At 33.1% G+C, this 18715-nt stretch overlaps 1 protein-coding gene across 1 annotated transcript in view; it reads left to right on the top strand.

The window, feature by feature from the left end:
• The window catches only part of LOC131848054 (uncharacterized), a 42600-nt gene that overhangs the window by 15291 nt on the left and 8594 nt on the right, over window positions 1-18715 (top strand). Inside the window, exon 2 of the mRNA XM_059197810.1 lies at window positions 13564-13654. Coding sequence (XP_059053793.1) covers window positions 13564-13654 — 91 coding nt within the window. The remainder of the gene's footprint in view (window positions 1-13563; window positions 13655-18715) is intronic.

The following is an 18715-nucleotide window of genomic DNA, read 5'->3' as shown; positions in this document are numbered from 1 at the left end:
ACTGTATTACAACGTCCAACGCTCCTAACTGAAACTAATTAAGTGAATTAATATTTAAATAACATATGTATGTAGTTGGAAACCCACCCGATAGATATAAATAAATTCATGAACCAGTAACAATGCTATGCACAATTTAATTAGGTACCTATGATCTAATACATTAGTATTATTTACTCGTAATTCAATTACGTAAATAAGTCTATATATAAAGAGTGTACTAATAAATAGTAAGTAGTAAATGTATTAAATAAATTATGAAATAAATAGAATCATCAGCATAACTAAGCGAAGTATTAGTGGTTTCGCCTCGCTATAGTCAATTAGTTTATACTTGTTACGGGTCTAGTTACTAGTTTATCCTACAGAGTTAAAAATAAACTGGGGTTTGTTGTCTAAAAGAAACTGACAAGTCGGCGGAGGACAAGGAGTGCGGGGCGCCGCCGCTAGTGAGTTTAGAGACGCCACCGCACGCACATGGTATCCTGGCAGGCGGAATGCCTCCACTTAGGCAGCTTTACTCACTTCCCTCGCGTCTAGACATCGACCTCTACCAACGATATACTTATTCTTCTAATTTCAATCTTAGTCCCATCGCTTAAGTTCTCTATTTCCCCATAAAATGCCTTACATCAATGCTTAATAAAAACGGGCTCGCTGTCCTCGGAAAGTGCATTGATCTCGAGGCGCGTCCTTCTGCGGCACAAAAATCGCTGCACGTGAATCCTGTATCCCTTTTTTATATATTTGAAAGATATATGTGTGAGTGAGATGCAAGAATCGTAGTAGGCAGGATGCGCGTGGCGGGCTACGGCCAATACACCCAAGCCAGCCAGCGCAATGAACGGCTATTAAAGTGGAAGGTAACACGCTACGTTTTGGCGCCAATACAGCCGTTGTAAAGAAATATATCCATACTAACTTAAAAAATATAACTATAGTTGCACTCTTTATACTACAAAATATGCAGCGTGTATATACGTGTAGGTAAAAGCTGACATATTCATAATTATTGTATACGACGACAAAATAAAAGCGTACCTTATTGTAAAATCAATTAAAATCGGAACATAAACATTTGTTTACCTGATTGAAGTAATGGGTACTAATACTAGTAATAGGTAAATAGTACTAATCTCAATTATTTAGCTTTAGGAATAAAAATAAGCAGGTAAGTAGGTAATAATATGTACTCTATTCAATATACAATATTTTTATTGCTCTTTACTAATTAATTCCAATAATCCTTTTTCATATCAGATTAACAAAATATTTTGTTATGAAGTCTACGGGAAGAGTTAATACCAATCACAGATTGAATTTTCGCGCCAAAGTCTCAAAAATGGCGGCAACCACGTGCTATAATAACACAAATACTCCCTGCCGCAAGCCGCCGCGCCACCCGCGCCGGATGTATTTTGTACACATTTGCAAAGCAGCTCATAAAATCAACCCAGCCCCACGTGACTTGTTACTTCACATTTTTCACATGTCTCGTGATTGCTGTCAAACACATGTCACTGTTATTAACCTCACCCAATTTTAAATATGTTGATAGCTACAAGTGACGTTTGAATTTATGACTAGTATTAAGCTATTTTCTGTTCTTATGAAACTTTAACTAATATGTAGTACCTAGAAATGTAACAATTATTGTCATTATTTAGATCTTACCTGCCGCCTAAGTTTTCTTCTCTACCTTATCGCTGTATTTGAAATATTTGTTTTAACAAAAGAACGATGCATAAGAAGCTTCACTGCAATTAACTATACAGCTTATCTTTGAAGTTCAATATTCTTGGAAAATATGTCGGGCGTCTTCAAAGATTGTTAAATGCAAAAACGGCAAGGGTGGCAGCGGTACAAGGTGCGGTCTGATGTGTGGGTGCAAATTCCACGAAGGATGAGATGCCCGCCGATACATTCAACTTGGTCTGACCGGCTCGACCGCTCACCGACCTAAGTAGGTATGCAGTGACCGTTTCGTTTGAAATTGCAAGCAAATACAAACCGTGCCACAGGTATAAAATTTATTTTAATCATTTTTGTCAGTACTTATTAAATCATAAAAATAGCTTTTAATTGTTGGAATAGGTCATCTATAATATTGCCTATATCTATATTATACTATATCTATATTGTCTATGATCAACAGATATAATAATAATAAATAAATATATATATAAATATTTTCTTTCTTTCTTTAAAAAAATATAGGTATTTAAAATAAATGTCAAGTATTATGATTTATTATATGTACACTAGTAGTGTATATAGTATAGGTAGTGTTTATACTATAAACACTACCTAAGATAATATATTTATACCAAAACAATTTTCAATGCTATTAAACTGCTGATTTTAATCGATTTTTGTATAAACTTTATACTATGGGAATAATAAAGACAAAATATAATGTATGGGATTATTGCAAGTGCGTTAAACCTTTTAAAGTAAGGAGTACCTAAGTACATTGTCTGGAAAACTTAACGCGGTCGTTGTCGTCGTCATAGCCTTGAAATGGTGAAAAACCTTGATTTTGTGCGCGTTAATTCAAAAAGGTCCGTGACCCACCATTTGCGGAATTATAAATTTTATGCGCAATAACGTTTTAAATAATTAACCATTTATAATTGACTATTATAAAGAAGGGTTAATTAAAACACATCTATCATTAATACTTATAAGTTATAAAATAAGTAATTACTAGATCTTAATGAAATACTATGTGAGTTTCATAAACAAAGTAATACAAGAGACAAACATTTTTTTACCACTGTAAACATTACTAGGCATATATGTATATCGATAAACACATACAATATGACACATCAAATAATATTAGCAGAACAATTATATTTATTAGTTTTAAAGTTACAAAGTAGCTTTCTTTGTGGTTGAATTAGATTTCGCGCCAAAAACCACGTCATCTGGCCGCTTCAATATAAAAAATATAACAGAAACTGAGTCACGTGGCAGCTATTCCCATCGTTATTTTTATTAGCCTGGTGGTGTAAACTAAACTAACTTCTTTGTTTTATCACCACCAGCATTAACTTAATACAAATAAACGATAAAAATATAGATTAGTATAGCATATTTATTATGTAGTAAATAAAAGACATATTAGATATTATTTTATAATATTACATAAAATTTTGACAAATTGCGAATTAAACATTTTTTAATAAAAATAACATTGGAAACTAATTGTTAACAATTTTATGTAGCGATGCATTTGTGTTTGGAACTTGGTGTTGTGATTCAAGCAGTAAGAATGTTGTCTCGCTGTAGGGTTATCAATTATATTGAAATTTAGGAATCGTCAATTAAAATCTGTTTAATTTGCCTAAGTCATACATTTAGTAGTGTTTACAAATGTAAATACCAAAATAAAACTATAAGCTTCTACATTATTTCAACGTTTACTAAAACGGTAGCCCCGTTTTATTACTCATTACCAAGACTAATATGTCTACCAGTATAATTTTCTTCAATTATTTTTTCAACATTTATTGATTTATCGACATTTTCCGAACCCTAGTGAGGCCAATAGGTATAGCGGAGCGGCGCGGCGCGGCGTCGGCGGTTGCGGTCGTTAGCCGAAGTTGCATTGCATGCCGCTGGATCGTTTGCGAGAGGCGGCTACATTCCGGACATTCCAAATCTCGTTTGAGGCGCCCGCCGCCGCTGTGCAGTGCACCATTCCCGTCCCCGTCCGCCCTGAATTCAACGACAGTCTGCTTGCTTCCGGTAAACTTATTTGGTTTGGTTTCGGGTACATTTGTGTAGTGATGGAGTAAGAATGCAACATGTCACCATACTTTTACACCCTCATAAAGAGATAAATAAAACATATCGGGCAACAGAAGACAAACTATATTAAACTCTAATTTGAAAATAATTGACTAATCAGAGGATTCTTTAATCCCGTTTCCAGAAGTGGATTGTTTTTAAAATAAGAATGCCTTGTACTTATCGTTTATTATTATTGTATTGCATTACTTTATTGTTTTACATGTGACGGGAACATATTTATTATAACATATTCCGATATATAAATATGTTGATAACACAATACGAATTTAATATATTAATTCCACATTAGGTCAGTAGAAATAAATGTTAAATTGGAAAATTCTATGTTTAGTAAACCAAAACGAATGGTCATACGCCTACTACATAATTTCTATGATCTTACTATTATAGTAATAATGAAAACAGGACTTTTAGACGACGTTAGAAACTTAAAACGATTTAGTAATAAATAAATATTTGAAAAAAACCTATTCCAACCTAACCTATCCGAAAATATATTTTCATGTCGGTTCAAGCTTTAGGTGTATTATAAAATGTAATTTATATATATTCATTTATTTCAAAACAAATTACATTATTATTATAAACGTAGTTTCTTATAAGTTACTCCTCCGTTCCTTTGGGCATATAATACAACAGCATTGGTACCAACATAAAAATATTATGTGCTCTATAGGTTTTCATGGCGTATCTATTATATGTATAAAACAAAACACACAACATAAAATTGTATGTATTATACAATGCTTATTACTAAATTATTATTTTAAAACACCACACAAGTTTTCCAAGAATTTACTAAGTTTCCTCATAACACAGTGATTGTTATTTCGTAATGAGATTACACACATATTTCACAACATAAATGGTCTGTCCATTTGTCCAAGGATGCCACAGGGGCTCAGTGGGCACTTAATGCGTCACCAGTGTTCAGGTTATAGACCCAGTCATTCACCCGCACTCTTAAAGCACTCACTTCGATGCTTCATCATAAAAAATTGTAACTGGTCAAAGATGGTATGGATTTATTATTAAATACGACGTATAAACATCATGCTTATGTATATGAAGAACACGAATACTTTAGAGGTTAGTTATCATCTTATCATGCGATGTGACTTGTATTGTAGTAAATTCTTAGTTAGCTTTGTTGACCATTTAAATTGTAAACGACTAAATTCCTGTACTTCAAAAGAGTATTCTAAAAATTGAAAGTATACCTCATTCAAGTTAATGTCGCAATCAGAAACCTGCAGGTTAAACTTCGTGGTAAACACATTTTTACATATTTATATGTAATTTTCTTAAAGAATGACATAACGAAAGAAACTTTTCTTTTTAGGCTCTAAACACAATACAAAAGTGCTTTGTGTCATTATTTTGAAGCGAGGCCATCAATCACGTTTCGATTAGCTGGAGGAGAACAAAGTGCTCGCATTTTCGTCAAGCGTTTTGAAGGCGAAACAAACATCTATAGATGAGGTACTAACAGACCTTTCGACTTACAATTACTGATAAAAGTAGATAATGCCGGTGACTCATAATTATCTCAACATATCTCTATCTCCCATTAATTGTATAGAGGCTAAACAACATCGTCAAAAACGACAGTAATTTCGTCCTATCTATGCATTCTTTGTATTAGAAAATCTACTAAACATTTAGGCACGGCTTTTCTTTATAAATAAGAGCCGGTAAATTATTTTATCGTTCTTAATTTTCTTATCACCCTGATCTTATCAATAATTTTAAATTTAATGTTATTTTATTTTTTTTATACAATATATATCATTTTATATAGTTGGGTTCTTAAGTGCTATATTCAAAGTTTTCCACATTATATGTGTCTTCGTATTTTGACAACCCTAAATATAATAGAAAGATTTGAAACAGTTACAAGTTTAATTATTGCTTATCTTGCAGTATTGTCAATTCCAAGTATTTTTAATTATTGACGTATACTTTATTCATTTCATATATACATAGATCATCAATAATCAACAACAGATACATATTCACATTGTTTTATTCAGTCATTCAGTGTTTATATATAAGCCAATAAGTTACATGTTTGGAATTAGTCTAAAATGTGTATCGCCAGACTTTCCAAAACAATATATTGTTTATTAAAAAAACGATATATAATTGAATTAGTGTAAGTATATTTTAATGAAATTCAGATTATTGTTTATAATTTTATCTCATCAGAATTTTTGAAGAATGTTGTTTGTTGAACAACATTCATGCAATAAACAAATAAAATTCGGTTTGTAGTTCAACGTTCGAAGTCCATACAGAGTAAAGCGTGGTAGGTGTGGGTGGTCGCGGTGAGTCAGCTATTGCGACGGCGGGCGCCGTCGCACGCGCATACTCGCCGGCCTCATTGTCCGCGCCCATTCACGAGCACAGCCCGCGGCCTCGTGGCGCCTTCATAAGATCTCACTGCATGCACATATTGGGAAACTAGCATACTCCCGGAGCGTTGATGTCATTTGCAATTTAGACATGTAAGTTTATACTGAACTAGAATACGTAAGGATCTCTTTTATTCATCTGCTGTATCAACTCTTACTACATAGACTTCGTATTTATTAATTTCAGTAAACAGTTAGGCATTATACTCATAAAATCTGTTTTCTTTTTAGGACTACTCTAATGCTGTTGGCCGCAGCTGGCCTTTACAGCTTCACCGGACGATAGGGGGCGAGTGCAGATGGCACTCCAAATCCGCGGAAGGACTTATGGGGCGGCTGAAGGCTAACTCCCGCCTAACGCTGTCTAAAAATTATCTCTATGTGATATGTATATGGAATCTGTATCTAACAAATGTAGTATTAAACTAATGCTCTGTGTACCAAAATTTAAAGGAACAACTAGCATGACCAACTTTTTAATGTTTATTTTAACATTAATGTTTACAGGAGGTAGACTGTAAAATGTAATTTGCGTGGGTACATCACTAAATAAGCTGCGTTTCAGTTGTATGTTGCGATTAGGCAGGATTGCCATTACAGCATACGAGGTATATCTTAGACTGCATTGGTAAGGCGTGGTATTACGGGTCTCACAAAATGACGTAATGTCTGTAGTGCTGTTCAAGTGAGGGTTATCGCTAATAACAGATGGGCCGTCGCGTCGTCAGCTTGTTTGCCATACCAATTACAAAGAGAAATCGTTAGATATAACCAAATACGAATGATCCGTTTTTCTATTCTACATAAGATATCTTTACTAATCCTTACTAATATTATGAATGCCAAAGTAACTTTATCTGTCAGTCTGTCTGTAGCTTTCACGCCAAAACTTGTGAACCGATTTTAATGAAATTTGGCACACAAATAATCTAGATCCTGAGCAAGGAACTTATTTTTTAATGCGAAAAAAGGGTTGTAAGGGGTTGAAATGAATGAGATCAAAGGTTGTATAGAAGTATCGTCATTTTTGAATGCAATTACGATGTTTTTTTTTTATGGATTTTTGGATTACATTATTAAATATTTTATCAATCGAAGGTCACACGCGGATTCCACGCGGATAAGTCACGGCCGCAGCTAATATAATAATAATAAAATAGTTCATAAATAATCATGATACTTTCTATACTTTAAGTATCTACTATATATATACTATCACTTTCGTCTCCCATCTTATTCTTATACAAAAAGACACACACATTTCTGGTTCACATGACATTTTTGGCAGATGCTGCGCTGCTATCATGCGCTTAAAGTTTACGTAATTAGTGCGCACTGAGTGAAGGTGAGCAGAAACGAGATCATGAAGATGAATCTTATTCTTAGATAGCTGGCTTTCAATATATTCATTCTCGCTTTTAAGAATATATAAGGTCTACGCACATCTAATCCTGGATAATTTTATATAAGGATTGAATATTAATAATAAAATTCCTGGACAATTTACTCAACGCCATCCAGATAAGTAAGCTTGTTTTATGTGTACTAGACAACGGAGATAAATAATTACACGTCTATTTTTTTTTTATAAATACGTACATATTACACATAGCAAACACCCAGACCGACACTATCAATCATACTCATGAATACAAATGTTTATACCGTGCGAGAAATCGAACCCGCTACCATCGGAAGTAAAGCGACGAGCTAAACCGCTATACCCCCGAGGCCGTCAATTTACAATTCTAAACAAAAATAAATGCAACTTATTATGCTAATATATATAATTCTAAGAAAAACCTAAACATCTGCTGTTGGTGGCGTGTAAATCGTGTATTCATGGTATAGAGTATATTATTATTCTCGGTCATGTACAGTACATTAATGTCCCTTTTGGAGACGAGACGAGACATCGTCCAGACAGAGGGTTTATTTTAGCACCATTAGAGTTATCATTTAATTATGCTCTACATGTCTTGGTCTGCTGAGTTTGTATCGCCCTACAAATACAATTTGTCTTATTGAATAAAACAGGTATAAGCAGATTCAATTCAATTAATATAATAGGGTTCGTCCAGACCAGTCTTTTAGAAGTCTTTTGTTCATTTATTTTTATGGCCGTTATAGTAATACATATATGTACCCATACAAATTATATTAATAGTTTATATGGATAAGTATTTGAATATATTAGTACTAATCCTGCATTGAACTGTATTTATTTGAAAAAAAGTGACATAACATTCTACAATAGTTGAAATTAAGTGCGGTTTTAGAGGTATTATTTTTTATTATATATTTTTTTAGTGATTAAACAAATGGTAGACTTTCTATTTTTGTAAAAAAAGGATTTTTCAATAATATCATGGGAACGGCATAGCCGGTGCCGCGTGTGCAACGCTCAGTAAACCATAAACGAACCAAAGAATATTCTTGTTCTCATTATTGTTTTTGTCAATAATGAAATACGTCTTTATACAAAATGACAGTGCATAATACGAATTTTAGGAAAACAATTTTAATGCAATGACGTGCAGAATTTTAAAAACAAGTCTTTGTAAAAAAAAGTATTGTACTTGTTTTCGCCAGAAACTGTTTCATTTGATGAAGCTGTAAAGGCCACGGCAACAGAGTAGTTCGTAAAATTATAAGGATCAAAACGCTCAATTAGCTTGGGAATTAAAAAAACACATTACATTTTAACCTATACTGAATGGCAGTTAATCAAAAATGAAGAATTAATTGACATAAATAATATGTAGTATATACCAAATTTTAAGAATTGACAGAAAATGTAAATAAAAATCTCAGAACGTTCCAGCTGAGGAGTGTTAACCTAGCAAACCTTTAGAAATTCGTAAATGTTTCTAAAATTATTAGTTAAGGTAATAAGGTTGTCTGAAGATCAGTTGAGGCGTCCTTCAATTTGTCTATAAGTCCTTAAATATTTATTTATATAGTACGTCATTTGTTAGTTTCACTAAGTTATAATATTGTTCAACGTCGTGAAACTTGCGTATTGTAAATGACAAATGTAATGCAGGACGCAATGCAACTAGGTGGAGTAACATTAATACGACGTATACGTAGGGTTGCGAGTAAAAGATTGTTTACTGAGTGTTTAGTTGCATAAGTTGGCAGAAGCCTATGTCCAGCAGTGGACTGCAGTGAGCTGATGGCAAGAATAACTATAAATGCATCTGTAATTTATAACTGCACAACGGAAAAGGGGTTATAATCTGGAAACCAGCTTTAGTATTCCAGAAAACTGTAAATTTCCTTTAAGTAATAATAAGAGATGATTTTCCAAAAAGTATTAGAAAGTCTTAGTTTGTTATTAAAAGCCTGTATTAAAAAATATTCTATATTTTACGAGTATCTTTTAATAATATAAATGAACAGGATTTAAATACGCATCTCACAGCTATTACAACTTATTCCAGTTACTTAAATAATACATATAGCAACAGACCATACAAACTTAGAACGATACATTTGTATTGTGGGGAGAGTTTGGCTTCAGTACATTCACCCGAGACATCCCAACAACCGCCCTTAGGGTTCAACGGGCGTGTAGATCCCTAACTAATTTTGCCCTTTTCCCCTCGCGCTCGGCGCCCCAGACATGACGCGCCTCGACCGTCTGACACAGCCCATCTGTTCACAATCTCGACCCAGACACGAGACTAACTAGATTAATGTTTTATTTAATTTTAAAGATTGAAATATCTTAACAATATTTTTTTCACATCAATATTTTTATTTGCCTGCTAGAATATGCAGTAAATGTACAATAACGGTTCCCTTGAAACTATAATAGTTTTTAGGTATAACTTCTAGACATGACTCGACCTGAATCCAATCTGTATACTTACACTTGGAAATTGGAACCAATATGCAGAAATTTATACAAAATAAATTATGGCATATTTAATAATATATTATGTTGAAACTACACAGATAAGTGTTAGACAGAAATTATTAAAAAGCTTGAAATAATAATAAAACTAGAACATAAACAAGATATTACAATAATCCCGAGTATCGTCATAGATTACTACTGTAATTTTTAGTTTCTCTATCATGGAACTAGAAGAAGAGAAATCAACAATCAATCAGCGGGTATCATATATAAGTCATTACTCTCAGTCGCACGCTAGCCATAAACGTTAACAAAAATATTAACGGGGTGTATAATAGAGTAATAAAGCAATAAAATTCAAAGTATGAAGCAATTATACCGCCCCATGTCGGCGTGACATCCGTTTAATTCGGCCTTGGTGGAGCGTTGTTTATTAGATCTTGATACGAGCCTCGCGAAATCTAACAAGATTTATAACGATCTAAAAACACGAAATGCAATATTATTTATTACGTAATTGATACCGGAGTAAATAAAGATTTAGATCAATTCATTAAACGCGGTGTCCCGTAGTAGAAATATAGCAGTTTTCAATTTAGATTTATTTTTAATTGTTTAAAAATATTTATATTTTACATATAAGTTTAAATTCAATTGATTACAATGGAATTCGGAAGTATGTTGAATGCAGCCTCGATATATTGCTGAAAGCATTATTGATTAAATTATAGATAGTACTAAACGATAATGACTTAATATATATACCAAAGCCATATGACAATTATCATTTAAACAAAGTGTACGTATACTATATATGTTTTGTTCATTGATCACTATGAAATAATTTATTAATATTTTCATTTTTAATTGTTCATAATTATTGTATTGTCATATATACATATTATATTTGATATTATAATGTACAAATTAACAAATTAAAGAAAATATAATAAACTTCTACAATGTTTTAACGGTATCAACCAATAACTGTAGATTGTGAACATCAGTTATATTATTTTAAATATGATATAAGAATTAGTCCTCTTAAATATATAATAATCGTGGTGGACTGTTGTGTGGTGGACAACAGCATTCGAAAAATCATTTGTTGCAAAAATCGTTCAATCTATAAATATATGGCTAACAAAGTCACTTTATAAATGAACGCTCTGGTGTGAATTATGTAGTTCAGACAGTATAGAATTTCAATCGCGTCTATAAAATACAAGATTTAATTTAGAAAACCAGTAAGTCGGGAATAGAGGTCGTTGTGCGTCTCGTCGCCTCGCCGTCTGCTCACCTTGGATAGGTGAACCCACCTCGAGCACTGTAATCTGGCACACTTAACTTATTATTATATGTTAAATGTCGACCTCTACATTTAAATGGTCTAAAACGCAACATAAACCTAACCCATAACTTTCACTAAACATTCACATAAATATTGTTACAGAACAGGTTTCTACGGTATTGCTTATATGATAATATAATAATTTACTATATGAGTACTATGATACTAGATGCAGGGGCGAATTATTAAATTAAAAACACGCTCTCGGCGTCCGTTGAATGAATCCATACGGGTATCCATTAGAGACAAATCCATAACACAATAGACCCTAATAACGAAACTGATTTTCAATAAATCAGCCCACATATTTGATGTATAATAAATCAATATTAATTGCCAATTGAATGACTAGCCAAAGAAAAGTGTATGATGACGTACGTTACGAAGATTAGCACAATTGGCGCAAATTGTGACAAAAAAGCCACCTGGAAGTATGATAGTACTATAATACAATAATACAGTGTAGCATAGTAAACTGTGGGCACGTGTAAATCCGATAAGAGTGTAAGTTACGCTCATACTTGTATATGGACTTCTGCTTACGCACACTTTTTATCGATTATTCACAGCTCTGGAGGACGTAAACTCAATCTGTACTGATTGATTGCATAACTTCAGCTGTTACTAACTTATTACAAAAGTAGAAATTATAGTATGATTTTATTATGCACGTGCATTGTATATCTATAATGCAACTCAGCACGTGTATAATTCAACTGCAGTAAGCCGTTATCGGCAACAAGAAATAATATTAGTGATCACGAATAGCAATGAAACTTTCCATTATCAGCGTGAAAACAAACACGAGTGTAGTAGCATGTGGAAGTTCTGAGATCGTTCAACTAAGTCCAAACGCACGTTTCACGCCACATAAAACTAATTAAACAATGTTTGTTTATTGATAAAGAATTGTAAGTCGTAATTTTTGTTTATGATACGCATGACAAGGTACTGATAGTATTAGATATCCACCGTCACTGTGTCACAACGTTATGAATGTAAACAATTATAATATATAAACTTAGGATATTAATGGTCATTATACTTATGCGCTATTAAAGATTATTATACCATAAATTTAATAATCAACTTAAAACCAATCGCAAAAAATAACGCTTTGCCTGATCCAATTCCGGTTCGCAAAATGTCAAATACATTAATATTATTAGATTAAATTAATTGTGTCAATGACTAAATACAAGATCGCATAGATATGTCTTATGGGTAGTTCAATAATTAACTATTATAGATACTTACATAGACTGATATTGTTACAGTTTTATATATTATTATGTGCCAATCTTAAACTTTATCAATGAACAGATACCGGTAGGTAGGTATCCTTACTAATAACTAAATATTATATACTTTGGTTGCTGCATGGAATCACAAAAGTAGTACGCTTATGAATCTGATAAAATTGACAAATTAGGCGTGTTTCCAATCGAGTGTTTACCTTTAGGATAGACATCTAATAACATTCGATTTATTGGTGCGGACAAAAACTTGTATGACATTTATGTTTGTAACCTGTTCATCCGCAAACTGTCCCTAAAAAGCCATAATATTACGAGAGCTATTAATTTATTTTCCGTAACTTGGGCAATATTCTCAAACTACATGGTAGAACCCTGACTTTCGCTATTTTGACTAAGCCAACCTTTCCAATACTACCGTTGTTCACAATTAATCAACTTGTTTACCAGTGTGGGAAAGGGATTATTAGTAACAAGAACATTTCTAGTAAAATATCGTATCAAGTCGACTTTCAAGCGGTTCTTCCTGGAAACCATCGTTAAAATTCCCTGGTGAATATGTATGCTGAGCTTAATGAGCCGACTTCATCCTCATTAACATCCGCCAACATTTCATTATCATCTATTCAAAAAAGAACTGTTGAAAGAAAGGCAAGTGTCCGGGCCATCGTATCAATGATTGTTTGTGGTGATGTTCGTGTTCAACGCTCAAACGACGGGTGCTACTTTTCATAAGGTGGTAAGCTTGATTGTCGTTCCAATTGCCCAAAAGAATATCGCCATAAAATAATTGGCCAACAATACAATCAGTATATACTATATTATATTATATGGTATATATTCATTCCATTGTTTCAGATCGTACGCGTCGTGCTGTTAAATGCGTACTTTGAACTCGACGTCGCACGCCGGGGACGTGAGGACGACGCCGCCGGGATGATCGGCCCGAGTATGATACCAACTGTAGCAATAATTCGTATGTTTATTGACGAGGACGCATGAACTCCCGGTGAAACGTATGAAATATATGTGTTTGGTTTGTAACTATGTAAACCTTACTACTAAACGTGCAAATAATTTTGTTTATTACCTCTTGGCAATAATGGCTCAACTAATTCTCAAGAAATTACACGTAGTATTTATAACAGAGAAATATGACAGTACAAAGAATTATTTATTTCGGTTCATTAAATACATTCAATTTAGGGATCAAATTTTGTATTGAGATAAATTTCTGTTTTGTTTTACATTTATAAAACACATTTTACAATATTCCGAGTGGAGTTCAGTCGCCCAAGTACAAATATACAATGTGTTATTTATTATATCTACACCCTCAAAGTAAAATGGTGTCAAGAATAAAACAAGAGTTATGTGATTTATTTTATACCCACCCACTGCCTCCTGCGGTAAGGAGATTGTATTTCATTTAATATTATATGTCGGTTAACAGGAATCCATAGAAATATTTCTCGGTGGTAGAGTAAGTATTATGTAGCGAAATAAGATTAGTACTCACTTGCAATGACTGACGTGAAATTGAAATTAAATAAATTTAATTCTGTAAACTAAAAAAACAACAACAAGAGACGATTATAACTAATGCAGCTAGAACTGGTAGGACCCCTCTGCAAAAGTATGCAGTTGCTAAACTGAATAGATAATTACATTGATATAGAAATTTTTACTTCAAAATAGTATTATCATATAAAGCAACTTTCTTATTTCTTTTCACATTTTGATAACATAAAAAAATATTCTAAAACTAGTTTTATCTTATATATAAAAGAAAACTTTTTTGCACAAAATAATATAGACATAGTTTATTTATCAATATTTACAATTTGAAAAGATTAGGGTTCACTGTCGTGTGGGTGTCATCTAAATTATTGGAGGATTGATAGCCCGTTCTATTATGCAATAGTTAAACAGTAGCTATCGTAGCTAATATCTGAATCCAGTCAACGAAATATAATAAACCAAGTTGTTCGCTGTTACGACTACACCCAGTTATTCTCAGTTCTTGGAATGGAAAACAGATCAACAGGGCGCAATCTATGTGTTTGTGTTTATTTATATTTTCATTGAGCCGAGTCCGCCCCGCCGCGCCGCCCGCCCCTCGCACGCCAACGCAGCAACTTGACACTAGAGCCAAAGCATTCCATAATTTCCTTTGCAAATTTTCCGTTAACTTCAAAGAACGCGTATCTTGTTACGTATATTTTTAAATTAATAAACAAGACTTTTATTTCCACGTTGTAGCGTACACGTTATACATGTAACCGTTTTACTGGTAGATAATCTTTTTTAATTAAGGGGGTCTTCCTATGTGACGGCCTGTTTTTTAGGGATATTTTAGGATTTTTTTTCTACGACCAGTAAATATTTAGAGCTTCAAGTTTTTTATCATTTATTAACACATATTTGGACAGTATAAATATAAAATTTCAGCTAAAAATATTCAGTCAAACTAGAGTTACAGCGCTCTGAACACCCCCGCCTCGAAAAAAAGAGCTCCCACTTCCTCCACGATTCCGGCTGATCGGCTTATCTGAAAAAAAAAAAAAAAACGGCGTTTTAATTTGTAGGCTTAAAAGCACGGAATGACCTATAATCAAATGAATATAAAAAAAATTGGATTTTTGATAGACATTTGAAATAAAAGTTGCAAATTAGGCGTTTTTTTTTTTTGTTTTTTGCTATAAAAAAATCGAAGTTTTGAAAATTTTCGATTGATAATAGTTCATTCCATGTGTTTACATATATTGAGTGTGCCCTGTAAATTTCAAGTAATTCGGTCCAGCCGTTTCTGAGATACAATGGAGGAAAGTTTGAAAAACACAGTTTTGAGAAAAACGCGTTTAAAGTTTCAAGTCCGTTAAAAACTATTAAAATATCAACTTACTCTCAATCGGCGATGCCTGGTCCATAGAGTATTCCTTCCTCTTCCTCGTGAAACTCTTTTAAAGCAGATTGTTCAGCTCTTGAGTCAATCCTGGCTTGTTTAACGACATCACTTACGCGCCGCTCAGAGCGTAAGATTCGCTTTTCATCCCGTTTCTCAACATACGCTTGGGCTTCACGACCAACAGGGCATCCCATAATCGACATAACTTTTAAAATACCTTCATTAAAGATAATAACTGCTAAGTAGCTAGCAATTTCAACAACTTTGGGACCAGAATGAAGATGTTTAGGAGCGAAAGTCCAAATCAAAGAATTCAAAGATTCGTTATTGTTTTGTGTCTCTGCTCCTAAACAACGAATTAATAATTCGTCTTTCGATAAATCTTCGAAAACCGGTTTGATAGCTTCTTGGACTTGCGGAATTAGAGGTGGTTTATCGTGATGAAATTGGTCCAGTTCATTATTAGCTTCAGCCTTACGCCATTTACACCAACTGTCTTCGCCTTCTCGACAAAATTGATGCTGAGGGTTTTCATCAGAAGAACATTTGTGATAGTACGTTGCCCAAACTTCCTTTCTCATATCTTCAAGCGAATCTGGATGGCGTCGAATTGCTAATCCGTAGAATTTTGTAATTTCTTGGATAACTTTATCAGTAAGTTTACCTGCTCCTTTTCTGTTTAAGTCTGTAGAAACGTGTCTAAACTTGTATAAACAAATATATTAATAAAAGGGAGGCCAGGTATAAAGCCGACGGTACACAATAGGCCCGGTCTCTAACTGCCAACTCACCGCTCCGAACCGCTCTTTCTTTTACCTGCTGTATCTTTAAAACGACTTCGAATTTTCTAAAATCGCTTTACTACCGTATTCTAGACATGTTAAGGGAGCAATTTATGAAAAAAAAAAAATCGATTTTTTCAACCCATCACATAGGAAGACCCCCTTAATTAATTTATATATCTGGCCCATTTAAAGCTTATTGGAAAATTAAATTCTTCTATATAATATATATATTATAGATCTTATTTTAATAAATTACATTAATTTAGTGCATGCAATCTTAAGTTTAAGGAATATGTGTGTATATCTAAGTAAATTAAATATATGACTATGTTAACATAAACTGAACTGAACGGTAAGTAAAACGTTGACAGTAAGAGAAAAAAATGTCCTATATCTGTTGATGATTGATTTGTAATAATTAAACTCTGTATGGGACGGAACGCTACTTCTGATTACTGTTAATGGATGGTGTTGGTAATGAACCTATCAGTCTATCTAACAACGATTCTTCCTAAATTGCTTGGACTTTTTTAAGTTGTAGCCAGTATTTATTATTGATCTAAATGTATTGAAGCTTAAATGCTTATTAGAGATAATCGTTAATCAGAAAGTGTTCAAAAATAATTATATGTGACACGAATTTCGCAGGGTTATTTAGATTATGAATAAAAAACTAGTACAATAAAATATACGTATTTCCATTGAGATCATATCGAGTACATTACCCGGTTTCTGCAATATTATAAAAACACATTAGTACCTATTGTTTGATGGTGATAAAAATTTGGCATTATCAATAGATAATCCCAAATTTTTTCAATGTTAACCCATCACCATGTGTATGTGTATTTGTTTTAGTGAGGAGTTTTAAAACAAACGAAGGTTTTGTTATTATAGTGGTAAATACTCAAAACTTTTTCTTAATACATGTTCATAACATGTATTAAGAAAAAGTTTTAAGTTTATTTGTATGAATTACATATCTATTTTTCTTCGTTCCATATTTTTATACTAAAAAATCCATGAGGTGACCAAATTGTTGCATTTATCATGTTAAATTAACTATGATCATTATTTAAACAAGAGACAACAATAACACCGTCGCGACGCGTCCTATTGTCGGCGCCAGAGACATTAGTTTGGCGCGATGCATCGTGGTATCGACTGCACGGCCGCAGCTCATGTTGCGGCTAAATGCGGACTTGACACCCGACGCGTACGCAGAAATAAACGCAAACAAACAAGACAAGACAACGCAGGAATAAACCTCAGTCAAGTAGTAAACGAGCAATCTGAGTTTGGCTGTCTAGACATGGCGCATTTAATTCTAGTGTATTTTGTCGTCTAAACTAACAATGACAAACAAAATAGGTATACTACATTTTTTTAAGATTCTGATTACTGTAATCATGACGCATGATGACGTGTCGCTAGTATATATATATATATGTACATAGAATACACAATAGTACTACGTCTCGTTAGGTGTGCTCATCGACCCGTAGCCATTTAACTTAATAAAAAAGTTTGTTGATTTTTTATATCTATTTTAATATGTTGATAAAATATATCTAGGAAGAGTATGCTTGTATCATCAATTTTGCATATTTCATTAATGTCATTATATGAAAGTATAGTGAAATTATTCCTGTATATATTTTGCGCGAAGAAGAAACAGTTGCAAAGTAGTTTAAGGATATTAAATTAATATATTGTGCATATAATTTTTATTGAATAAAAGAAAGAGTTAAGATAAATGAGGAAAAAGTTCTAAAACCGTCATCTGATTTTTTATAAAATATATAAAGTATTTACATTTTTTTTATACTGCTATGATGACAAACAAGCATACGCCCCATCTGATGGTAAATGGTTACCGTACGGACGGACGCCTGAAATACCAGGGGAGTTACCTGCACGTTGTAGACCCTTAAGAAACCTTAATATACCCTTCTTAAAAAAAAGAATATGTGCGAAAGTAAAAGGATTGTGCCGATTTCTCATGTTTTATAGTACATAAATACAACTCCAGAAAAGAATTGACGGAAGTAAACAAGAGAGAGAACTGTGGAACTCGATTCTATCTAACCCCATAGCACGATTTTTTACTTAAAGTACCGCCTCTACATTCAACTTACATTCAGTAAGTACATATTTAGGTCAAGGACGACTCATATTATTCTAGCTTATAATTTGCTTCACATGTAGGTAACATATGGTTATTGAAATACAGTTTACAATACAAGTTGTTTGTCGGCAGAAATTGCGAGACAGGGATACCCACACAACAAAGTGAAGTGAAAAGATTAGAGACGTT

The sequence above is a fragment of the Achroia grisella genome, unplaced genomic scaffold (genome assembly GCF_030625045.1).
Source record: "Achroia grisella isolate CSIRO2021 unplaced genomic scaffold, CSIRO_AGI_Agris_v1 utg546, whole genome shotgun sequence".
NCBI classification, from domain to species: domain Eukaryota; kingdom Metazoa; phylum Arthropoda; class Insecta; order Lepidoptera; family Pyralidae; genus Achroia; species Achroia grisella.
Note: the sequence above shows the minus strand (reverse complement) of the source record. Positions and strands in the feature narration are given on the sequence as shown.